Consider the following 25,037-nt stretch of genomic DNA (forward strand, 5'->3'; position numbering starts at 1 on the left):
GGTACACACCACAACACACTGTAGAACCAACTCTCAGCCTGGCAGAGAGACACACCACAACACACTGTAGAACCAACTCTCAGCCTGTAGAGAGACAGAGGTACACACCACAACACACTGTAGAACCAACTCTCAGCCAGTAGAGAGACACACCACAACACACTGTAGAACCAACTCTCAGCCTGGCAGAGAGACACACCACAACACACTGTAGAACCAACTCTCAGCCAGTAGAGAGACAGAGGTACACACCACAACACACTGTAGAACCAACTCTCAGCCTGGCAGAGAGACACACCACAACACACTGTAGAACCAACTCTCAGCCAGTAGAGAGACAGAGGTACACACCACAACACACTGTAGAACCAACTCTCAGCCTGGCAGAGAGACAGAGGTACACACCACAACACACTGTAGAACCAACTCTCAGCCAGTAGAGAGACACACCACAACACACTGTAGAACCAACTCTCAGCCAGTAGAGAGACACACCACAACACACTGTAGAACCAACTCTCAGCCTGGCAGAGAGACAGAGGTACACACCACAACACACTGTAGAACCAACTCTCAGCCTGGCAGAGAGACACACCACAACACACTGTAGAACCAACTCTCAGCCAGTAGAGAGACACACCACAACACACTGTAGAACCAACTCTCAGCCTGGCAGAGAGACACACCACAACACACTGTAGAACCAACTCTCAGCCAGTAGAGAGACACACCACAACACACTGTAGAACCAACTCTCAGCCTGTAGAGAGACAGAGGTACACACCACAACACACTGTAGAACCAACTCTCAGCCAGTAGAGAGACACACCACAACACACTGTAGAACCAACTCTCAGCCTGGCAGAGAGACAGAGGTACACACCACAACACACTGTAGAACCAACTCTCAGCCTGTAGAGAGACAGAGGTACACACCACAACACACTGTAGAACCAACTCTCAGCCAGTAGAGAGACACACCACAACACACTGTAGAACCAACTCTCAGCCTGTAGAGAGACAGAGGTACACACCACAACACACTGTAGAACCAACTCTCAGCCTGGCAGAGAGACACACCACAACACACTGTAGAACCAACTCTCAGCCAGTAGAGAGACAGAGGTACACACCACAACACACTGTAGAACCAACTCTCAGCCTGGCAGAGAGACACACCACAACACACTGTAGAACCAACTCTCAGCCAGTAGAGAGACACACCACAACACACTGTAGAACCAACTCTCAGCCTGGCAGAGAGACACACCACAACACACTGTAGAACCAACTCTCAGCCAGTAGAGAGACAGAGGTACACACCACAACACACTGTAGAACCAACTCTCAGCCTGGCAGAGAGACACACCACAACACACTGTAGAACCAACTCTCAGCCAGTAGAGAGACAGAGGTACACACCACAACACACTGTAGAACCAACTCTCAGCCTGGCAGAGAGACAGAGGTACACACCACAACACACTGTAGAACCAACTCTCAGCCAGTAGAGAGACACACCACAACACACTGTAGAACCAACTCTCAGCCAGTAGAGAGACACACCACAACACACTGTAGAACCAACTCTCAGCCTGGCAGAGAGACAGAGGTACACACCACAACACACTGTAGAACCAACTCTCAGCCAGTAGAGAGACAGAGGTACACACCACAACACACTGTAGAACCAACTCTCAGCCTGGCAGAGAGACACACCACAACACACTGTAGAACCAACTCTCAGCCAGTAGAGAGACAGAGGTACACACCACAACACACTGTAGAACCAACTCTCAGCCTGGCAGAGAGACACACCACAACACACTGTAGAACCAACTCTCAGCCAGTAGAGAGACAGAGGTACACACCACAACACACTGTAGAACCAACTCTCAGCCTGGCAGAGAGACAGAGGTACACACCACAACACACTGTAGAACCAACTCTCAGCCTGTAGAGAGACACACCACAACACACTGTAGAACCAACTCTCAGCCTGGCAGAGAGACAGAGGTACACACCACAACACACTGTAGAACCAACTCTCAGCCTGGCAGAGAGACACACCACAACACACTGTAGAACCAACTCTCAGCCTGTAGAGAGACACACCACAACACACTGTAGAACCAACTCTCAGCCTGGCAGAGAGACAGAGCTTGTTGTTGATTCACTTAATGCCCGTTGTGTGTCCCCAGGTGGATGGTCTATCAGCCTTGGTTCAGTCGTCAGGTGTGTTGGGGAAGGGGGTGAAGCACCGGCCTCCCCCCATCAAACTACCCTCCGGGTCGGGCAGCAGCTCCTCAGGTTACCCCCCTCTCTAACCAGCCTGGAGGTCTGCGGCTGCATCTCATACCAGAAAGTTGTTCTTCTCTACTTGACATCTGATTGGTGCTTCTACTTTCTCCCATCTCTCTCTCTCCCTGCTCCCTCTCTTCCTCCTCTCCTCTCCTCTCTCCAGGTAACCTGTATAGTTCAGCGCAGGCTACCAGTGGTCTCCTTAAGTGTCTTACGCCCCCCCCAGGAACAGGCCCCGGCTCAGCCAAGCCCCAGTCTCTGAGTAGGAAGCACTCTGTGGAGCTGGGGCAGGGGTTACAGCTGGGGGGGCAGTTAGGACAGGTGGGGTTGTTGTCCCCGGCAGCCCTATCTCCCATGGCGTCGACACAGAGTGAGTACCTGAGCAGTCTGTCAAACAGTCAGTCAGTCTATCAAAAGGTCAGTCAGCCAGTCTATCAAACGGCAGTCAGCCAGTCTGTCAAAAGGTCAGTCAGCCAGTCTATCAAACGGCAGTCAGTCAGCCAGTCTGTCAAAAGGTCAGTCAGCCAGTCTATCAAACGGCAGTCAGCCAGTCTGTCAAAAGGTCAGTCAGCCAGTCTATCAAACGGCAGTCAGCCAGTCTGTCAAAAGGTCAGTCAGTCTATCAAACAGTCAATCATGTGTGAAAGATGGTGCCAACAGCGAAGGCTTACGAGTTCCAACCCAATCAGAGAAGGCTTACGAGTTCCAACCCAATCAGAGACGGCTTACGAGTTCCAACCCAATCAGAGAAGGCTTACGAGTTCCAACCCAATCAGAGAAGGCTTACGAGTTCCAACCCAATCAGAGAAGGCTTACGAGTTCCAACCCAATCAGAGAAGGCTTACGAGTTCCAATCAGAGAAGGCTTACGAGTTCCAACCCAATCAGAGAAGGCTTACGAGTTCCAACCCAATCAGAGAAGGCTTACGAGTTCCAACCCAATCAGAGACGGCTTACGAGTTCCAACCCAATCAGAGACGGCTTACGAGTTCCAATCAGAGAAGGCTTACGAGTTCCAACCCAATCAGAGAAGGCTTACGAGTTCCAACCCAAGCAGAGAAGGCTTACGAGTTCCAATCAGAGAAGGCTTACGAGTTCCAATCAGAGAAGGCTTACGAGTTCCAACCCAATCAGAGACGGCTTACGAGTTCCAACCCAATCAGAGAAGGCTTACGAGTTCCAACCCAATCAGAGAAGGCTTACGAGTTCCAACCCAATCAGAGAAGGCTTACGAGTTCCAACCCAATCAGAGAAGGCTTACGAGTTCCAACCCAATCAGAGAAGGCTTACGAGTTCCAACCCAATCAGAGAAGGCTTACGAGTTCCAACCCAATCAGAGACGGCTTACGAGTTCCAATCAGAGAAGGCTTACGAGTTCCAACCCAATCAGAGACGGCTTACGAGTTCCAATCAGAGAAGGCTTACGAGTTCCAACCCAATCAGAGAAGGCTTATGAGTTCCAACCCAATCAGAGAAGGCTTACGAGTTCCAACCCAATCAGAGAAGGCTTACGAGTTCCAACCCAATCAGAGAAGGCTTACGAGTTCCAACCCAATCAGAGAAGGCTTACGAGTTCCAACCCAATCAGAGAAGGCTTATGAGTTCCAACCCAATCAGAGACGGCTTACGAGTTCCAACCCAACTTTTCTATTAAGTGACTTTAGTGTTTATCTTAACTTTGTACATAAAGTTTATACTAGTATCACATATGACCACCAAGCACTTCTGGACATCGGATCGACAGTTACTAACCTCCAATAAGACTTCAAATATGACTTAATCTCCGGCTCAGCTGTTCCACTGTTCATACCCGACCCCATTCCTTTGTTCCATGTGCTGTCAAAATGCTGCAGCCATAAACACGGGGGGGTGAGGCGAAGAAAGAAACCCGAATGATGCTCACCTCCATTTTCAAATGTCCAGTCACTGGAGAATAAGATGGATGAGCTTCATTCGAGAGTCTCCTACCAGACGTAAATAAAAAAATAAATAAAATAAAAAGTTTTATTTAAAAAAATAAATGTACCCCTTTTTTCTCCCCAATTTTGTGGTACCCAGTTGGTAGTTACAGTCTTGTCTCATCGCTGCAACTCCCGCACGGACTCGGGAGAGGCGAAGGTCGAGAGCCATCCGTCCTCCGAAACACAACTGCTTCTTGACACAACGCACATCCAACCCGGAAGCCAGCCGCACCAACGTGTCGGAGGAAACACCGTACACCTGGCGACCTGGTCAGCGTGCACTGTGCCCGGCCTGCCACAGGAGTCGCTAGTGCGCAATGAGACAAGAATATCCTTGCCGGCCAAACCCTCCCCTAACCCGGATGACGCTGGGCCAATTGTGCTTCTCCCCATGGACCTCCCGGTCTCTGGTGGCACAGCTAGCTAGCACTGCACCACCCGGGAGGGACTCCTATCAGAGAGGCTTGAACAGCTTCAATATTATGTGTCTGGATGATGACACTGTGCACGTAGTACTCTGTAGATTCTCCATGCAGTGGCAGCAGGACGGCCGACTTCGAAGGAACACAAGGGGAGGTGTTTTATCATAAATAACAGCTGCTTCTAGTGTGAAGGAAATCTTGAGCTTTTGCTCACATGATATATAGAATACCTCGTGGTAAACTGCAGACCCTTTAATCTACCAAGAGAATTCTCATCAGTAATTATCACGGCTTATCTACATTCCTCCACAAGCCAACACCACTCTGGCAACTCAATCAACTGTATGGGGCCATAAAACAAACAAGAAACCGTTGACCCAGAGGCAGCGTTTCTGGTGGGCGGGGACTTTAATGTGGGTAGGCTTAAAACCGTCCTACCTCACTTCTACCAATACGTCTCCTGCACCACTATGGGGGCGCTAGACCACTTCTATTCTTCCCACAGAAACGCACACAAGGCCCTCCCTCGTCCTTCTTCTGGCAATTCTGACCATGACTCCCATTGTCCTGCTTCCAAAACAAAAGCTCAAACAGGAAGTACCAGTGATGCGTTCAATAGGGAAGTAGTCAGACGAAGCAGTCGCGAGGCTACAAGACTGTTTTGCTAGTACAGAACTGGGATATGTTCTGTGATTCAACCCGATAGCATTGAGGGAACCCACCAATCAGTGCATCGACGATGTCGTCCCCACAGTGACTACAAGAGTGTATCCAAACGGAACATCGGGGCTCGTTCTCAAATCGTGCGCAGACCAGCTGGAGGGTGTCAGTCTGTAATCCCAACATATTTCAAACTGATCACCATCGTCCCTGTTCCCAAGAGCTCCTTAGGTTACCTGCCTAAATGCACTCACAGATGTAATTATGAAGTGCTTTGAAAGGCTGGTCGTGACATTCACATCAACAGCATCAATAGAGACACCGTAGACCCACTCCGATTCGCATACCGCCCCAACAGATCCAACAGATCCCCAACAGATTCAACAGATCCCCAACAGATCCAATCTCATTTGCACATCACAGTGCCTCTCCCACCTGGACAAGAGGGGAAATAACTATGAGAAGGCAGTTCATAGAAAATGAAACTAGATCCCCTACATATGGGATTGAAACTAGATCCCCTACATATGGGATTGAAACTAGATCCCCTACATATGGGACTGAAACTCGATCCCCTACATATGGGACTGAAACTAGATCCCCTACATATGGGACTGAAACTAGATCCCCTACATACTGGACTGAAACTAGATCCCCCTACATGCTGGTCTGAAACTAGATCCCCCTACATGCTGGTCTGAAACTAGATCCTCCTACAACATACTGGTCTGAAACTAGATCCCCCTACAACATACTGGTCTGAAACTAGATCCCCCTACAACATACTGGTCTGGAACTAGATCCCCCTACAACATACTGGTCTGGAACTAGATCCCCCTACAACATACTGGTCTGGAACTAGATCCCCCTACAACATACTGGTCTGAAACTAGATCCCCCTACTACATACTGGTCTGAAACTAGATCCCCCTACAACATACTGGTCTGAAACTAGATCCCCCTACAACATATTGGTCTGAGACTAGATCCCCCTACAACATACTGGTCTGGAACTAGATCCCCCTACAACATACTGGTCTGAAACTAGATCCCCCTACAACATACTGGTCTGAAACTAGATCCCCCTACAACATACTGGTCTGAAACTAGATCCCCCTACAACATATTGGTCTGAGACTAGATCCCCCTACTACATACTGGTCTGAGACTAGATCCCCCAGAAGAGGTTCTCTTTTGTACTGTTCAACCAGTCCAGTAAATGTGTAGGAGGATTAATGTTATCTAATAACTTGATGTAATACATGGTTTTGGTAACATGTTACAAATGCTTACTATGTAACCAAGTTGTAACAGTATATACCTGTTTGTGTAATTACCATGAACCCCCTCTTGGCCCGGACCCCTTCTTCTCTTCCCCCTCTTCTCCGTGACCCTCTCTTCCCCCTGACCCCCTCCACTCTCCCCCCTCTTCCTCCTGACCCCCTCTTCTCCCCCATCTTCCCCCTGACCCCCTCCACTCTCCCCCCTATTCTCTCCACCCTCTTCCCCCTGACCCCCTCTTCTCTCCCCCTCTTCTCCCCCCTCTTCCCCCTGACCCTCTCCACTCTCCCCCCTATTCTCTCCCCCTCTTCCCCCTGACCCCCTCCACTCTCCCCCCTATTCTCTCCCCCCCTCACCCCCTCTTCTCTCCCCCCTATTCTCTCCCCTTCTTCACCCTGACCCCCTCTTCTCTCCCCCTCTTCCCCGTGACCCCCTCTTCTCTCCCCCTCTTCCCCCTGACCACCTCTTCTCTACCCCCTCTTCTCTACCCCTTCTTCTCCATGACCCCCTCTTCTCTACCCCACTTTTCTCTCCCTGACCACCTCTCTCTCTCTCCTCTCTCAGGATCGGGGACCCCGAAGCCGTCCACCCCCACCAACACCCCTTGTTCCACCCCTCACCCCCCCGACTCCCTCCTTTCCCTCCCTCCCTCCGTCACCCCCACCCCTCCGGACCCCCAGGCCCTCCTGACCCCCCAGCAGCAGCTGTCCCTGTCCCAGGCCCTACCCGTAATGACCATCCCTCTACCCACCATGATAACCTCCATCACAACAGGAACCAGCTCCTCTCAGGTCATGGCTAACCCTGCTGGACTCAACTTCCTCAACGTGGTGGGATCTGTCTGGTAAGGATCTAATACTCTTAATAGATAATAATAATAATAATAGATATGAATAGAGTGTTATCCAGACAGAAAAGAGAAATAGGCATACATTTTTATTTTGATTTAGAGCCATAAAGAAATTGAATAATGTAACTGAGCAAACCAGAAACCAATAAATAATCAATAAATTACATTTAAAACAATACTTTTAAATCATTTTAAATATAACACATAGGAAAGTTGTGCTAGACTATGGCAGATGAAGAATCAATATCTATTTTTAGACAAAGTATTTATCGGGTCAATATGTTATATGTTAGTGTGTTATGTCTGTTTGTAACAGTGTGTTTTATATATAATATATATATGTGTGTAAAATATGTTCGTATTATAAATTGTATTTTAATGTTTAAGGACTCTTGGAAGATTAGTTCAAATGAGGACTAAAAGAGATTAAAATCAAAACCTAGTTGTTTTAAAACCTCTCCTCCAAGGACCTTTTTAGTTTGATTCTATTACAAAGACAGGACCGAAACCTGATGCTAATTGTCATGAAACCCTCGACTAGGTCAATCTGGCAAGCTAGTTCAGGGATAAAATGGTGTAATGTCTGGGGATCCCTGAGCCTTGACTAGGTCAATCCGGCAAGCTAGTTCAGGGATAAAATGGTGTAATGTCTGGGGATCCCTGAGCCTTGACTAGGTCAATCCGGCAAGCTAGTTCAGGGATAAAATGGTGTAATGTCTGGGGATCCCTGAGCCTTGACTAGGTCAATCCAGCAAGCTAGTTCAGGGATAAAATGGTGTAATGTCTGGGGATCCCTGAGCCTTGACTAGGTCAATCTGGCAAGCTAGTTCAGGGATAAAATGGTGTAATGTCTGGGGATCCCTGAGCCTTGACTAGGTCAATCCGGCAAGCTAGTTCAGGGATAAAATTGTGTAATGTCTGGGGATCCCTGAGCCTTGACTAGGTCAATCCGGCAAGCTAGTTCAGGGATAAAATGGTGTAATGTCTGGGGATCCCTGAGCCTTGACTAGGTCAATCCGGCAAGCTAGTTCAGGGATAAAATGGTGTAATGTCTGGGGATCCCTGAGCCTTGACTAGGTCAATCCGGCAAGCTAGTTCAGGGATAAAATGGTGTAATGTCTGGGGATCCCTGAGCCTTGACTAGGTCAATCCGGCAAGCTAGTTCAGGGATAAAATGGTGTAATGTCTGGGGATCCCTGAGCCTTGACTAGGTCAATCCGGCAAGCTAGTTCAGGGATAAAATGGTGTAATATCTGGGGATCCCTGAGCCTTGACTAGGTCAATCCGGCAAGCTAGTTCAGGGATAAAATGGTGTAATGTCTGGGGATCCCTGAGCCTTGACTAGGTCAATCCGGCAAGCTAGTTCAGGGATAAAATGGTGTAATGTCTGGGGATCCCTGAGCCTTGACTAGGTCAATCCGGCAAGCTAGTTCAGGGATAAAATGGTGTAATGTCTGGGGATCCCTGAGCCTTGACTAGGTCAATCCGGCAAGCTAGTTCAGGGATAAAATGGTGTAATGTCTGGGGATCCCTGAGCCTTGACTAGGTCAATCCGGCAAGCTAGTTCAGGGATAAAATGGTGTAATGTCTGGGGATCCCTGAGCCTTGACTAGGTCAATCCGGCAAGCTAGTTCAGGGATAAAATGGTGTAATGTCTGGGGATCCCTGAGCCTTGACTAGGTCAATCCGGCAAGCTAGTTCAGGGATAAAATGGTGTAATGTCTGGGGATCCCTGAGCCTTGACTAGGTCAATCCGGCAAGCTAGTTCAGGGATAAAATGGTGTAATGTCTGGGGATCCCTGAGCCTTGACTAGGTCAATCCGGCAAGCTAGTTCAGGGATAAAATGGTGTAATGTCTGGGGATCCCTGAGCCTTGACTAGGTCAATCCGGCAAGCTAGTTCAGGGATAAAATGGTGTAATGTCTGGGGATCCCTGAGCCTTGACTAGGTCAATCCGGCAAGCTAGTTCAGGGATAAAATGGTGTAATGTCTGGGGATCCCTGAGCCTTGACTAGGTCAATCCGGCAAGCTAGTTCAGGGATAAAATGGTGTAATGTCTGGGGATCCCTGAGCCTTGACTAGGTCAATCCGGCAAGCTAGTTCAGGGATAAAATGGTGTAATGTCTGGGGATCCCTGAGCCTTGACTAGGTCAATCCGGCAAGCTAGTTCAGGGATAAAATGGTGTAATGTCTGGGGATCCCTGAGCCTTGACTAGGTCAATCCGGCAAGCTAGTTCAGGGATAAAATGGTGTAATGTCTGGGGATCCCTGAGCCTTGACTAGGTCAATCCGGCAAGCTAGTTCAGGGATAAAATGGTGTAATGTCTGGGGATCCCTGAGCCTTGACTAGGTCAATCCGGCAAGCTAGTTCAGGGATAAAATGGTGTAATGTCTGGGGATCCCTGAGCCTTGACTAGGTCAATCCGGCAAGCTAGTTCAGGGATAAAATGGTGTAATGTCTGGGGATCCCTGAGCCTTGACTAGGTCAATCCGGCAAGCTAGTTCAGGGATAAAATGGTGTAATGTCTGGGGATCCCTGAGCCTTGACTAGGTCAATCCGGCAAGCTAGTTCAGGGATAAAATGGTGTAATGTCTGGGGATCCCTGAGCCTTGACTAGGTCAATCCGGCAAGCTAGTTCAGGGATAAAATGGTGTAATGTCTGGGGATCCCTGAGCCTTGACTAGGTCAATCCGGCAAGCTAGTTCAGGGATAAAATGGTGTAATGTCTGGGGATCCCTGAGCCTTGACTAGGTCAATCCGGCAAGCTAGTTCAGGGATAAAATGGTGTAATGTCTGGGGATCCCTGAGCCTTGACTAGGTCAATCCGGCAAGCTAGTTCAGGGATAAAATGGTGTAATGTCTGGGGATCCCTGAGCCTTGACTAGGTCAATCCGGCAAGCTAGTTCAGGGATAAAATGGTGTAATGTCTGGGGATCCCTGAGCCTTGACTAGGTCAATCCGGCAAGCTAGTTCAGGGATAAAATGGTGTAATGTCTGGGGATCCCTGAGCCTTGACTAGGTCAATCCGGCAAGCTAGTTCAGGGATAAAATGGTGTAATGTCTGGGGATCCCTGAGCCTTGACTAGGTCAATCCGGCAAGCTAGTTCAGGGATAAAATGGTGTAATGTCTGGGGATCCCTGAGCCTTGACTAGGTCAATCCGGCAAGCTAGTTCAGGGATAAAATGGTGTAATGTCTGGGGATCCCTGAGCCTTGACTAGGTCAATCCGGCAAGCTAGTTCAGGGATAAAATGGTGTAATGTCTGGGGATCCCTGAGCCTTGACTAGGTCAATCCGGCAAGCTAGTTCTGGGATGCAATAAAATGGTGTAATGTCTGGGGATCCCTGAGGATAGGGTTTTGAAAACCACTCTGCTCTGTGCTTCTACACCTGCATTGTTTGCTGTTTGGGGTTTTAGGCTGAGTTTCTGTACAAACACGTTGAGATATCAGCTGATGTAAGAAGGGCTTTATAAATACATTTGATTTGATTCTACCTACTCTATTTGTCTGGTTCTACAGGAACCTCGTAAAACTTACGGACGATTAGTAAAGGTTAAACCAAGTTTATTCACCCAGTGGGCCGATACAGCTGATTAAGACAAATGCATATATTTCCACCAGGGGTAATATATATATATATATATATATATATATACACTCCAGTTTGGATGGAGTATCCTCCTTCTCTCTAAACATTACATCTTTATTACTAGGCAGGAAGTTAAGTGATATGGGCAATAAACTGTTCCTTCCCCTTTAACGTGACCTCGACCTCGACCCCCCCCCCGCATTCCTCACTAATCCACATCTCTCCGTCAGTGCCAACGTCTGATTGTCTCTCCTTCGCTCAATACGTTCCTCCACCATACACCTTTCTCCTACAAGATACCCATTAACCTCTGGTGGTAAGGGTTCTGTAGGCGCTAGGATCTGTCTAGTACAGCTTCTGACTGGAGACGCTAGACTAAATAAGTCTTGTCTGGGTTATACCTCAGTCTGTCTTGTCTGAGTTATACCTCAGTCTGTCTTGTCTGGGTTATACCTCAGTCTGTCTTGTCTGGGTTATACCTCAGTCTGTCTCTGTCTTGTCTGGGTTATACCTCAGTCTGTCTTGTCTGGGTTATACCTCAGTCTGTCTTGTCTGGGTTATACCTCAGTCTGTCTTGTCTGGGTTATACCTCAGTCTGTCTCTGTCTTGTCTGGGTTATACCTCAGTCTGTCTCTGTCTTGTCTGGGTTATACCTCAGTCTGTCTCTGTCTTGTCTGGGTTATACCTCAGTCTGTCTCTGTCTTTTCTGGGTTATACCTCAGTCTGTCTTGTCTGGGTTATACCTCAGTCTGTCTTGTCTGGGTTATACCTCAGTCTGTCTTGTCTGAGTTATACCTCAGTCAGTCTTTCAGTCTTGTCTCTAAGCCTTGTCTGTCATTATAGCTCAGTCAACTCCATGTCTCCCCCCTCTCGCTCTCTTCCTGCTAGGTCTGCAGGGTGATACAATAAAACAATTTGGCAGGAGGTTAGGAAGTGCAGCTCAGTTTCCACCTCATTTTGTGGGCAGTGAGCACATAGCCTGTCTTCTCTTGAGAGCCATGTCTGCCTACGGCGGCCTTTCTCAATAGCAAGGCTATGCTCACTGAGTCTCTCTCTCTCTCTCTCTCTCTCTGTGTCTGTGCAGCAGTCCCCAGACTCTGATGACTTCCAGTCAGATGTTGGGTCCTGGTCTCAACCTGAGTGGTCTGGGAGGACTGATGCCTACCACACCAGGTAACACAGACCGCCTACCACACAGTCAGGTAACACAGACTGCCTACACACAGTCAGGTAACACAGACTGCCTACACACAGTCAGGTAACACAGACTGCCTACACACAGTCAGGTAACACAGACTGCCTACACACAGTCAGGTAACACAGACTGCCTACACACAGTCAGGTAACACAGACAGCCTACCACACAGTCAGGTAACACAGACAGCCTACCACACAGACAGCCTACCACACAGACAGCCTACCACACAGTCAGGTAACCCCGTCTGTTTTGCCCCATAGTTGTGTACGTATCTTGTTGCTAGACAACCAACCCGTCAGTTTTGTTGCTAGACAACCAACACGTCAGTTTTGTTGCTAGACAACCAACCCGTCAGTTTTGTTGCTAGACAACCAACCCGTCAGTTTTGTTGCTAGACAACCAACCCGTCAGTTTTGTTGCTAGACAACCAACCCGTCAGTTTTGTTGCTAGACAACCAACCCGTCAGTTTTGTTGCTAGACAACCAACCCGTCATAAAGTCATGTTCCGTTGCCTTGAAATGTTAAAGCTGCAATATGTCACTTTTTGGGTGACCTGATCTAATTCACATAGAAATATGAGTTATAGATCTGTCCTTCTCATTGAACGCAGGTCTAAGAAGCAGTAGATATGTTCGTTGTGGGTTATTTCTATGCTTCCCGTGTTTAAGTTGAATTTTTCCGTCTTCACAGCAGTTTAAATAGTGCAATGATTCTCTACAATTTTAGAAAATCTTTAAATTACAGGATGGCAGGAAATGACAGTAACCTGTTTTGGCCAGCTGGTTGCTGCCTTGGCATGTTAAATGACAATAACTTATTTCCTCCCTCTCCCTCCCCCCCCCTTTCTCTCCCTCCCTCAGTTGCAATTCTTGCACCACCAAATGCAGCAGCAGCAAATGGCTATGGGGGGGACGGGCCCTCAGGGGGCGTCGCCACGGCTACATACCGCCAGCCAACCAAGAAGTAAGACCAAGAAGAGCACCTCCCCAAATCATGATGACGCCCCCCCCCCCCCCCCCAACCAAGAGGAGCACACCACAGCCCCTCCCCAAATCATGATGGCCCCCCCCAGCCAAGAGGAGCACGCCGCAGCCTCTCCCCAGCCAAGAGGAGCACACCACAGCCCCTCCCCAAATCATGATGGCCCCCCCCCCAGCCAACCAAAGAGGAGCATGCCACAGCCCCTCCCCAAATCATGATTGAGAGAACTTCACCCAACCCCTATACGTCTCTATAGTGTACTCCTACCCCAGTCTCATTTAGGAGACTATAGGCAAAAAATACTTTTCCTTTCGTCCATTTTGTAGCTGGGAGATGATGTAATAATAACTGTTTGGTTGGCGTGCCAACCACTTCCTGACAACCTATTATTTAAATGATTTAGAAGATGGTTCTTCCTACCAGCCTGCTGTCCTGTTACTTCCTCATATGACGTCACGGTGTCGTCTACGGGGCCGTGGATTGAAACAGAGCTCCTGGATGGACAACAGCTACTGGTTCTGTGTGTATCTGAAATGCCATCCTATCCCCTTACTTTTGACAAGGGCACTATGTAGGGAATTACGGTGGTATTTTCAGACACGGATGATCTAACAAGATGACTCATTTTCCCAGCATGCAATGCGGAGTGCAATTTTTTTTTAATAATAAGGCATTTCCTTGTGGGGGTGGAAGGGGGCGGGATTAAGAAGAGTATATTCATATTAGAAATCATGTGACATTTCTGGGACAGAAATGAAATGGTCTTTGTCAGCAGTTTTATTGTGTAATAAAGAAGAAACTATGTATATATTGACAGGAAAATACATCTTTTAAAGAAAAAAAAAGTGTGTTTATTCCGCTGTCTTGACGCTCTGTAGGAATTTGTCGATGAGTTTGCAGATCTCTCGATGTCTCGTCGTGGCCCGGCTGATACAGTCCTGAAGCTTCTCACCCGATAATGATGTACCGCCGCCTGGAGAAGACGAGAGTTTAGCATAGACACAACAGTTGACCTATAAACTTGAGTTATTTTAAGAGGGGCCATAAAGAAGTATATTTGGGGGTAGGGTTTAAGGGTTGTTTTGGGACTGGGGAAGAGGCTAGCTAGTGGATTCTTAGGGACTGAGTTGGAAAGAAAGGTGGATTTGGTATTGGGCAGTGAAGGCAAGGAAGGGGTTAACCAGAAGTGGGTTGATTGGGGCCTAGTGAAGTGGTTGGTTTCAGACTGGTTTAAGGGTTGATTGGGGTCTAGGGAAGTGGTTGGTTTCAGACTGGTTTATTAAGGGTTGGTTGGGGCCTAAGGAAGGGGTTGGTTTCAGACTGGTTTAAGGGTTGATTGGGACCTAGGGAAGTGGTTGGTTTCAGACTGGTTTAAGGGTTGATTGGGGCCTAAGGAAGGGGTTGGTTTCAGACTGGTTTAAGGTTTGATTGGGGCCTAGGGAAGGGGTTGGTTTCAGACTGGTTTAAGGGTTGATTGGGGCCTAAGGAAGGGGTTGGTTTCAGACTGGTTTAAGGGTTGATTGGGGCCTAGGGAAGGGGTTGGTTTCAGACTGGTTTAAGGATTTGTTGGGGCCTAAGGAAGGGGTTGGTTTCAGACTGGTTTAAGGGTTGATTGGGGCCTAAGGAAGGGGTTGGTTTTAGGGTTGATTGGGGCCTAGGGAAGGGGTTGGTTTCAGACTGGTTTAAGGGTTGATTGGGGCCTAAGGAAGGGGTTAACCAGAAGTGGGTTGATTGGGACCTAGGGAAGGGGTTGGTTTCAGACTGGTTTAAGGGTTGATTGGGGCCTAAGGAAGGGGTTAACCAGAAGTGGGTTGATTGGGGCCTAGGGAAGGGGTTGGTTCAGACTGGTTTAAGGGTTGATTGGGGCCTAAGGAAGGGGTTGGTTTCAGACTGGTTTAAGGGTTGATTGGGGCCTAGGGAAGTGGTTGGTTTCAGACTGGTTTAAGGGTTGATTGGGGCCTAAGGAAGGGGTTGGTTTTAGGGTTGATTGGGGCCTAGGGAAGGGGTTGGTTTCAGACTGGTTTAAGGGTTGATTGGGGCCTAAGGAAGGGGTCAACCAGAAGTGGGTTGATTGGGACCTAGGGAAGGGGTTGGTTTCAGACTGGTTTAAGGGTTGATTGGGGCCTAAGGAAGGGGTTGGTTTCAGACTGGTTTAAGGGTTGATTGGGGCCTAGGGAAGTGGTTGGTTTCAGACTGGTTTAAGGGTTGATTGGGGCCTAAGGAAGGGGTTGGTTTCAGACTGGTTTAAGGGTTGCTTGGGGCCTAGGGAAGGGGTTGGTTTCAGACTGGTTTAAGGGTTGATTGGGGCCTAAGGAAGGGGTTGGTTTCAGACTGGTTTAAGGATTTGTTGGGGCCTAAGGAAGGGGTTGGTTTCAGACTGGGTTAAGGGTTGATTGGGGCCTAAGGAAGGGGTTGGTTTTAGGGTTGATTGGGGCCTAGGGAAGGGGTTGGTTTCAGACTGGTTTAAGGGTTGATTGGGGCCTAAGGAAGGGGTTAACCAGAAGTGGTTTCATTGGGACCTAGGGAAGGGGTTGGTTTCAGACTGGTTTAAGGGTTGAATGGGGCCTAAGGAAGGGGTTAACCAGAAGTGGGTTGATTGGGGCCTAGGGAAGGGGTTGGTTCGGACTGGTTTAAGGGTTGATTGGGGCCTAAGGAAGGGGTTGGTTTCAGACTGGTTTAAGGGTTGATTGGGGCCTAGGGAAGTGGTTGGTTTCAGACTGGTTTAAGGGTTGGTTGGGGCCTAAGGAAGGGGTTGGTTTCAGACTGGTTTAAGGGTTGATTGGGGCCTAGGGAAGGGGTTGGTTTCAGACTGGTTTAAGGATTTGTTGGGGCCTAAGGAAGGGGTTGGTTTTAGGGTTGATTGGGGCCTAGGGAAGGGGTTGGTTTCAGACTGGTTTAAGGGTTGATTGGGGCCTAAGGAAGGGGTCAACCAGAAGTGGGTTGATTGGGACCTAGGGAAGGGGTTAGTTTCAGACTGGTTTAAGAGTTGAATGGGGCCTAAGGAAGGGGTTAACCAGAAGTGGGTTGATTGGGGCCTAGGGAAGGGGTTGGTTCGGACTGGTTTAAGGGTTGATTGGGGCCTAAGGAAGGGGTTGGTTTCAGACTGGTTTAAGGGTTGATTGGGGCCTAAGGAAGGGGTTGGTTTTAGGGTTGATTGGGGCCTAGGGAAGGGGTTGGTTTCAGACTGGTTTAAGGGTTGATTGGGGCCTAAGGAAGGGGTTAACCAGAAGTGGGTTGATTGGGACCTAGGGAAGGGGTTGGTTTCAGACTGGTTTAAGGGTTGATTGGGGCCTAAGGAAGGGGTTAACCAGAAGTGGGTTGATTGGGGCCTAGGGAAGGGGTTGGTTCAGACTGGTTTAAGGGTTGATTGGGGCCTAAGGAAGGGGTTGGTTTCAGACTGGTTTAAGGGTTGATTGGGGCCTACGGAAGTGGTTGGTTTCAGACTGGTTTAAGGGTTGGTTGGGGCCTAAGGAAGGGGTTGGTTTCAGACTGGTTTAAGGGTTGATTGGGGCCTAGGGAAGGGGTTGGTTTCAGACTGGTTTAAGGATTTGTTGGGGCCTAAGGAAGGGGTTGGTTTTAGGGTTGATTGGGGCCTAGGGAAGGGGTTGGTTTCAGACTGGTTTAAGGGTTGATTGGGGCCTAAGGAAGGGGTCAACCAGAAGTGGGTTGATTGGGACCTAGGGAAGGGGTTGGTTTCAGACTGGTTTAAGGGTTGATTGGGGCCTAAGGAAGGGGTTGGTTTCAGACTGGTTTAAGGGTTGATTGGGGCCTAGGGAAGTGGTTGGTTTCAGACTGGTTTAAGGGTTGATTGGGGCCTAAGGAAGGGGTTGGTTTCAGACTGGTTTAAGGTTTGCTTGGGGCCTAGGGAAGGGGTTGGTTTCAGACTGGTTTAAGGGTTGATTGGGGCCTAAGGAAGGGGTTGGTTTTAGGGTTGATTGGGGCCTAGGGAAGGGGTTGGTTTCAGACTGGTTTAAGGGTTGATTGGGGCATAAGGAAGGGGTTAACCAGAAGTGGTTTCATTGGGACCTAGGGAAGGGGTTGGTTTCAGACTGGTTTAAGGGTTGAATGGGGCCTAAGGAAGGGGTTAACCAGAAGTGGGTTGATTGGGGCCTAGGGAAGGGGTTGGTTCGGACTGGTTTAAGGGTTGATTGGGGCCTAAGGAAGGGGTTGGTTTCAGACTGGTTTAAGGGTTGATTGGGGCCTAAGGAAGGGGTTAACCAGAAGTGGGTTGATTGGGGCCTAGGGAAGGGGTTGGTTCAGACTGGTTTAAGGGTTGATTGGGGCCTAAGGAAGGGGTTGGTTTCAGACTGGTTTAAGGGTTGATTGGGGCATAAGGAAGGGGTTAACCAGAAGTGGTTTCATTGGGACCTAGGGAAGGGGTTGGTTTCAGACTGGTTTAAGGGTTGAATGGGGCCTAAGGAAGGGGTTAACCAGAAGTGGGTTGATTGGGGCCTAGGGAAGGGGTTGGTTCGGACTGGTTTAAGGGTTGATTGGGGCCTAAGGAAGGGGTTGGTTTCAGACTGGTTTAAGGGTTGATTGGGGCCTAAGGAAGGGGTTAACCAGAAGTGGGTTGATTGGGGCCTAGGGAAGGGGTTGGTTCAGACTGGTTTAAGGGTTGATTGGGGCCTAAGGAAGGGGTTGGTTTCAGACTGGTTTAAGGGTTGATTGGGGCCTACGGAAGTGGTTGGTTTCAGACTGGTTTAAGGGTTGGTTGGGGCCTAAGGAAGGGGTTGGTTTCAGACTGGTTTAAGGGTTGATTGGGGCCTAGGGAAGGGGTTGGTTTCAGACTGGTTTAAGGATTTGTTGGGGCCTAAGGAAGGGGTTGGTTTTAGGGTTGATTGGGGCCTAGGGAAGGGGTTGGTTTCAGACTGGTTTAAGGGTTGATTGGGGCCTAAGGAAGGGGTCAACCAGAAGTGGGTTGATTGGGACCTAGGGAAGGGGTTGGTTTCAGACTGGTTTAAGGGTTGATTGGGGCCTAAGGAAGGGGTTGGTTTCAGACTGGTTTAAGGGTTGATTGGGGCCTAGGGAAGTGGTTGGTTTCAGACTGGTTTAAGGGTTGATTGGGGCCTAAGGAAGGGGTTGGTTTCAGACTGGTTTAAGTGTTGCTTGGGGCCTAGGGAAGGGGTTGGTTTCAGACTGGTTTAAGGGTTGATTGGGGCCTAAGGAAGGGGTTGGTTTTAGGGTTGATTGGGGCCTAGGGAAGGGGTTGGTTTCAGACTGGTTTAAGGGTTGATTGGGGCATAAGGAAGGGGTTAACCAGAAGTGGTTTCATTGGGACCTAGGGAAGGGGTTGGTTTCAGACTGGTTTAAGGGTTGAATGGGGCCTAAGGAAGGGGTTAACCAGAAGTGGGTTGATTGGGGCCTAGGGAAGGGGTTGGTTCGGACTGGTTTAAGGGTTGATTGGGGCCTAAGGAAGGGGTTGGTTTCAGACTGGTTTAAGGGTTGATTGGGGCCTAAGGAAGGGGTTGGTTTCAGACTGGTTTAAGGGTTGATTGGGGCCTAGGGAAGGGGTTGGTTTCAGACTGGTTTAAGGATTTGTTGGGGCCTAAGGAAGGGGTTGGTTTCAGACTGGTTTAAGGGTTGATTGGGGCCTAAGGAAGGGGTTGGTTTTAGGGTTGATTGGGGCCTAGGGAAGGGGTTGGTTTCAGACTGGTTTAAGGGTTGATTGGGGCCTAAGGAAGGGGTTAACCAGAAGTGGGTTGATTTGGACCTAGGGAAGGGGTTGGTTTCAGACTGGTTTAAGGGTTGATTGGGGCCTAAGGAAGGGGTTAACCAGAAGTGGGTTGATTGGGACCTAGGGAAGGGGTTGGTTTCAGACTGGTTTAAGGGTTGATTGGGGCCTAAGGAAGGGGTTAACCAGAAGTGGGTTGATTGGGGCCTAGGGAAGGGGTTGGTTCAGACTGGTTTAAGGGTTGATTGGGGCCTAAGGAAGGGGTTGGTTTCAGACTGGTTTAAGGGTTGATTGGGGCCTAGGGAAGTGGTTGGTTTCAGACCGGTTTAAGGGTTGGTTGGGGCCTAAGGAAGGGGTTGGTTTCAGACTGGTTTAAGGGTTGATTGGGGCCTAGGGAAGGGGTTGGTTTCAGACTGGTTTAAGGATTTGTTGGGGCCTAAGGAAGGGGTTGGTTTTAGGGTTGATTGGGGCCTAGGGAAGGGGTTGGTTTCAGACTGGTTTAAGGGTTGATTGGGGCCTAAGGAAGGGGTTGGTTTCAGACTGGTTTAAGGGTTGATTGGGGCCTAGGGAAGTGGTTGGTTTCAGACTGGTTTAAGGGTTGATTGGGTTCTAAGGAAGGGGTTGGTTTCAGACTGGTTTAAGGGTTGATTGGGGCCTAAGGAAGGGGTTGGTTTCAGACTGGTTTAAGGGTTGATTGGGGCCTAAGGAAGGGGTTGGTTTTAGGGTTGATTGGGGCCTAGGGAAGGGGTTGGTTTCAGACTGGTTTAAGGGTTGATTGGGGCCTAAGGAAGGGGTTAACCAGAAGTGGGTTGATTGGGACCTAGGGAAGGGGTTGGTTTCAGACTGGTTTAAGGGTTGATTGGGGCCTAAGGAAGGGGTTGGTTTCAGACTGGTTTAAGGGTTGATTGGGGCCTAGGGAAGTGGTTGGTTTCACACTGGTTTAAGGGTTGATTGGGGCCTAAGGAAGGGGTTGGTTTCAGACTGGTTTAAGGGTTGCTTGGGGCCTAGGGAAGGGGTTGGTTTCAGACTGGTTTAAGGGTTGATTGGGGCCTAAGGAAGGGGTTGGTTTCAGACTGGTTTAAGGATTTGTTGGGGCCTAAGGAAGGGGTTGGTTTCAGACTGGTTTAAGGGTTGATTGGGGCCTAAGGAAGGGGTTGGTTTTAGGGTTGATTGGGGCCTAGGGAAGGGGTTGGTTTCAGACTGGTTTAAGGGTTGATTGGGGCCTAAGGAAGGGGTTAACCAGAAGTGGGTTGATTGGGGCCTAGGGAAGGGGTTGGTTCGGACTGGTTTAAGGGTTGATTGGGGCCTAAGGAAGGGGTTGGTTTCAGACTGGTTTAAGGAAGGGGTTGGTTTCAGACTGGTTTAAGGGTTGCTTGGGGCCTAGGGAAGGGGTTGGTTTCAGACTGGTTTAAGGGTTGATTGGGGCCTAAGGAAGGGGTTGGTTTTAGGGTTGATTGGGGCCTAGGGAAGGGGTTGGTTTCAGACTGGTTTAAGGGTTGATTGGGGCCTAAGGAAGGGGTTAACCAGAAGTGGGTTGATTGGGACCTAGGGAAGGGGTTGGTTTCAGACTGGTTTAAGGGTTGATTGGGGCCTAAGGAAGGGGTTAACCAGAAGTGGGTTGATTGGGGCCTAGGGAAGGGGTTGGTTCGGACTGGTTTAAGGGTTGATTGGGGCCTAAGGAAGGGGTTGGTTTCAGACTGGTTTAAGGTTTGATTGGGGCCTAGGGAAGGGGTTGGTTTCAGACTGGTTTAAGGGTTGATTGGGGCCTAAGGAAGGGGTTGGTTTCAGACTGGTTTAAGGGTTGATTGGGGCCTAGGGAAGGGGTTGGTTTCAGACTGGTTTAAGGATTTGTTGGGGCCTAAGGAAGGGGTTGGTTTCAGACTGGTTTAAGGGTTGATTGGGGCCTAAGGAAGGGGTTGGTTTTAGGGTTGATTGGGGCCTAGGGAAGGGGTTGGTTTCAGACTGGTTTAAGGGTTGATTGGGGCCTAGGGAAGGGGTTGGTTTCAGACTGGTTTAAGGGTTGATTGGGGCCTAAGAAAGGGGTTGGTTTCAGACTGGTTTAAGGGTTGATTGGGGCCTAGGGAAGGGGTTGGTTTCAGACTGGTTTAAGGATTTGTTGGGGCCTAAGAAAGGGGTTGGTTTCAGACTGGTTTAAGGGTTGATTGGGGCCTAAGGAAGGGGTTGGTTTCAGACTGGTTTAAGGGTTGATTGGGGCCTAGGGAAGGGGTTGGTTTCAGACTGGTTTAAGGATTGATTGGGGCCTAAGAAAGGGGTTGGTTTCAGACTGGTTTAAGGGTTGATTGGGGCCTAGGGAAGGGGTTGGTTTCAGACTGGTTTAAGGGTTGATTGGGGCCTAAGGAAGGGGTTGGTTTTAGGGTTGATTGGGGCCTAGAGAAGGGGTTGGTTTCAGACTGGTTTAAGGGTTGATTGGGGCCTAAGGAAGGGGTTAACCAGAAGTGGGTTGATTGGGACCTAGGGAAGGGGTTGGTTTCAGACTGGTTTAAGGGTTGATTGGGGCCTAAGGAAGGGGTTAACCAGAAGTGGGTTGATTGGGGCCTAGGGAAGGGGTTGGTTCGGACTGGTTTAAGGGTTGATTGGGGCCTAAGGAAGGGGTTGGTTTCAGACTGGTTTAAGGTTTGATTGGGGCCTAGGGAAGGGGTTGGTTTCAGACTGGTTTAAGGGTTGATTGGGGCCTAAGGAAGGGGTTGGTTTCAGACTGGTTTAAGGGTTGATTGGGGCCTAGGGAAGGGGTTGGTTTCAGACTGGTTTAAGGATTTGTTGGGGCCTAAGGAAGGGGTTGGTTTCAGACTGGTTTAAGGGTTGATTGGGGCCTAAGGAAGGGGTTGGTTTTAGGGTTGATTGGGGCCTAGGGAAGGGGTTGGTTTCAGACTGGTTTAAGGGTTGATTGGGGCCTAGGGAAGGGGTTGGTTTCAGACTGGTTTAAGGGTTGATTGGGGCCTAAGAAAGGGGTTGGTTTCAGACTGGTTTAAGGGTTGATTGGGGCCTAGAGAAGGGGTTGGTTTCAGACTGGTTTAAGGATTTGTTGGGGCCTAAGAAAGGGGTTGGTTTCAGACTGGTTTAAGGGTTGATTGGGGCCTAAGGAAGGGGTTGGTTTCAGACTGGTTTAAGGGTTGATTGGGGCCTAGGGAAGGGGTTGGTTTCAGACTGGTTTAAGGGTTGATTGGGGCCTAAGAAAGGGGTTGGTTTCAGACTGGTTTAAGGGTTGATTGGGGCCTAGGGAAGGGGTTGGTTTCAGACTGGTTTAAGGATTTGTTGGGGCCTAAGGAAAGGGTTGGTTTCAGGCTGGTTTAAGGGTTGATTGGGGCCTAAGGAAGGGGTTGGTTTTAGGGTTGATTGGGGCCTAGGGAAGGGGTTGGTTTCAGACTGGTTTAAGGGTTGATTGGGGCCTAGGGAAGGGGTTGGTTTCAGACTGGTTTAAGGGTTGATTGGGGCCTAAGGAAGGGGTTAACCAGAAGTGGGTTGATTGGGACCTAGGGAAGGGGTTGGTTTCAGACTGGTTTAAGGGTTGATTGGGGCCTAAGGAAGGGGTTGGTTTCAGACTGGTTTAAGGGTTGATTGGGGCCTAGGGAAGTGGTTGGTTTCAGACTGGTTTAAGGGTTGATTGGGGCCTAAGGAAGGGGTTGGTTTCAGACTGGTTTAAGGGTTGCTTGGGGCCTAGGGAAGGGGTTGGTTTCAGACTGGTTTAAGGGTTGATTGGGGCCTAAGGAAGGGGTTGGTTTCAGACTGGTTTAAGGATTTGTTGGGGCCTAAGGAAGGGGTTGGTTTCAGACTGGTTTAAGGGTTGATTGGGGCCTAAGGAAGGGGTTGGTTTTAGGGTTGATTGGGGCCTAGGGAAGGGGTTGGTTTCAGACTGGTTTAAGGGTTGATTGGGGCCTAAGGAAGGGGTTAACCAGAAGTGGGTTGATTTGGACCTAGGGAAGGGGTTGGTTTCAGACTGGTTTAAAGGTTGATTGGGGCCTAAGGAAGGGGTTAACCAGAAGTGGGTTGATTGGGGCCTAGGGAAGGGGTTGGTTCAGACTGGTTTAAGGGTTGATTGGGGCCTAAGGAAGGGGTTGGTTTCAGACGGGTTTAAGGGTTGATTGGGGCCTAGGGAAGCGGTTGGTTTCAGACCGGTTTAAGGGTTTTTTGGGGCCTAAGGAAGGGGTTGGTTTCAGACTGGTTTAAGGGTTGATTGGGGCCTAGGGAAGGGGTTGGTTTCAGACTGGTTTAAGGATTTGTTGGGGCCTAAGGAAGGGGTTGGTTTTAGGGTTGATTGGGGCCTAGGGAAGGGGTTGGTTTCAGACTGGTTTAAGGGTTGATTGGGGCCTAAGGAAGGGGTTAACCAGAAGTGGGTTGATTGGGACCTAGGGAAGGGGTTGGTTTCAGACTGGTTTAAGGGTTGATTGGGGCCTAAGGAAGGGGTTGGTTTCAGACTGGTTTAAGGGTTGCTTGGGGCCTAGGGAAGGGGTTGGTTTCAGACTGGTTTAAGGGTTGATTGGGGCCTAAGGAAGGGGTTGGTTTCAGACTGGTTTAAGGGTTGATTGGGGCCTAAGGAAGGGGTTGGTTTTAGGGTTGATTGGGGCCTAGGGAAGGGGTTGGTTTCAGACTGGTTTAAGGGTTGATTGGGGCCTAAGGAAGGGGTTAACCAGAAGTGGGTTGATTGGGACCTAGGGAAGGGGTTGGTTTCAGACTGGTTTAAGGGTTGATTGGGGCCTAAGGAAGGGGTTAACCAGAAGTGGGTTGATTGGGGCCTAGGGAAGGGGTTGGTTCAGACTGGTTTAAGGATTTGTTGGGCCTAAGGAAGGGGTTGGTTTCAGACTGGTTTAAGGGTTGATTGGGGCCTAAGGAAGGGGTTGGTTTTAGGGTTGATTGGGGCCTAGGGAAGGGGTTTGTTTCAGACTGGTTTAAGGGTTGATTGGGGCCTAAGGAAGGGGTTAACCAGAAGTGGGTTGATTGGGACCTAGGGAAGGGGTTGGTTTCAGACTGGTTTAAGGGTTGATTGGGGCCTAAGGAAGGGGTTAACCAGAAGTGGGTTGATTGGGGCCTAGGGAAGGGGTTGGTTCAGACTGGTTTAAGGGTTGATTGGGGCCTAAGGAAGGGGTTGGTTTCAGACTGGTTTAAGGGTTGATTGGGGCCTAGGGAAGTGGTTGGTTTCAGACCGGTTTAAGGGTTGGTTGGGGCCTAAGGAAGGGGTTGGTTTCAGACTGGTTTAAGGGTTGATTGGGGCCTAGGGAAGGGGTTGGTTTCAGACTGGTTTAAGGATTTGTTGGGGCCTAAGGAAGGGGTTGGTTTTAGGGTTGATTGGGGCCTAGGGAAGGGGTTGGTTTCAGACTGGTTTAAGGGTTGATTAGGGCCTAAGGAAGGGGTTAACCAGAAGTGGGTTGATTGGGACCTAGGGAAGGGGTTGGTTTCAGACTGGTTTAAGGGTTGATTGGGGCCTAAGGAAGGGGTTGGTTTCAGACTGGTTTAAGGGTTGCTTGGGGCCTAGGGAAGGGGTTCGTTTCAGACTGGTTTAAGGGTTGATTGGGGCCTAGGGAAGTGGTTGGTTTCAGACTGGTTTAAGGGTTGATTGGGGCCTAAGGGTTGATTGGGGCCTAAGGAAGGGGTTGGTTTCAGACTGGTTTAAGGGTTGGTTGGGGCCTAAGGAAGGGGTTGGTTTCAGACTGGTTTAAGGATTTGTTGGGGCCTAAGGAAGGGGTTGGTTTCAGACTGGTTTAAGGGTTGATTGGGGCCTAAGGAAGGGGTTGGTTTTAGGGTTGATTGGGGCCTAGGGAAGGGGTTGGTTTCAGACTGGTTTAAGGGTTGATTGGGGCCTAAGGAAGGGGTTAACCAGAAGTGGGTTGATTGGGACCTAGGGAAGGGGTTGGTTTCAGACTGGTTTAAGGGTTGATTGGGGCCTAAGGAAGGGGTTAACCAGAAGTGGGTTGATTTGGGCCTAGGGAAGGGGTTGGTTCAGACTGGTTTAAGGGTTGATTGGGGCCTAAGGAAGGGGTTGGTTTCAGACTGGTTTAAGGGTTGCATGGGGCCTAGGGAAGGGGTTGGTTTCAGACTGGTTTAAGGGTTGATTGGGGCCTAAGGAAGGGGTTGGTTTTAGGGTTGATTGGGGCCTAGGGAAGGGGTT

General features: G+C 49.5%; 1 protein-coding gene and 1 pseudogene across 2 annotated transcripts in view; one reads left to right on the plus strand and one right to left on the minus strand.

Moving 5' to 3' along the window:
* The window catches only part of LOC110534903 (transcription factor SPT20 homolog), a 28,982-nt gene extending 14,890 nt beyond the window's left edge, over positions 1 to 14,092 (plus strand). Inside the window, 5 exon segments of the mRNA XM_090188772.1 lie at positions 2,202 to 2,310; positions 2,465 to 2,671; positions 7,189 to 7,468; positions 12,150 to 12,238; positions 13,125 to 14,092. Of these exon segments, the coding sequence (XP_090044898.1) occupies positions 2,202 to 2,310; positions 2,465 to 2,671; positions 7,189 to 7,468; positions 12,150 to 12,238; positions 13,125 to 13,231 (792 nt within the window). The 3' untranslated portion in view covers positions 13,232 to 14,092.
* Positions 14,008 to 25,037, minus strand: part of LOC118936903 (exosome complex component RRP43-like) — a 78,366-nt pseudogene continuing 67,336 nt past the window's right edge. The window contains exon 4 of the transcript XR_016484067.1: positions 14,008 to 14,218. The product of XR_016484067.1 is annotated as an exosome complex component RRP43-like (transcript). The remainder of the gene's footprint in view (positions 14,219 to 25,037) is intronic.

Source organism: Oncorhynchus mykiss, chromosome 10, assembly GCF_057628025.1.
Source record: "Oncorhynchus mykiss isolate SJ-2025 chromosome 10, ASM5762802v1, whole genome shotgun sequence".
In the NCBI taxonomy this organism is placed as follows: Eukaryota; Metazoa; Chordata; class Actinopteri; order Salmoniformes; family Salmonidae; genus Oncorhynchus; species Oncorhynchus mykiss.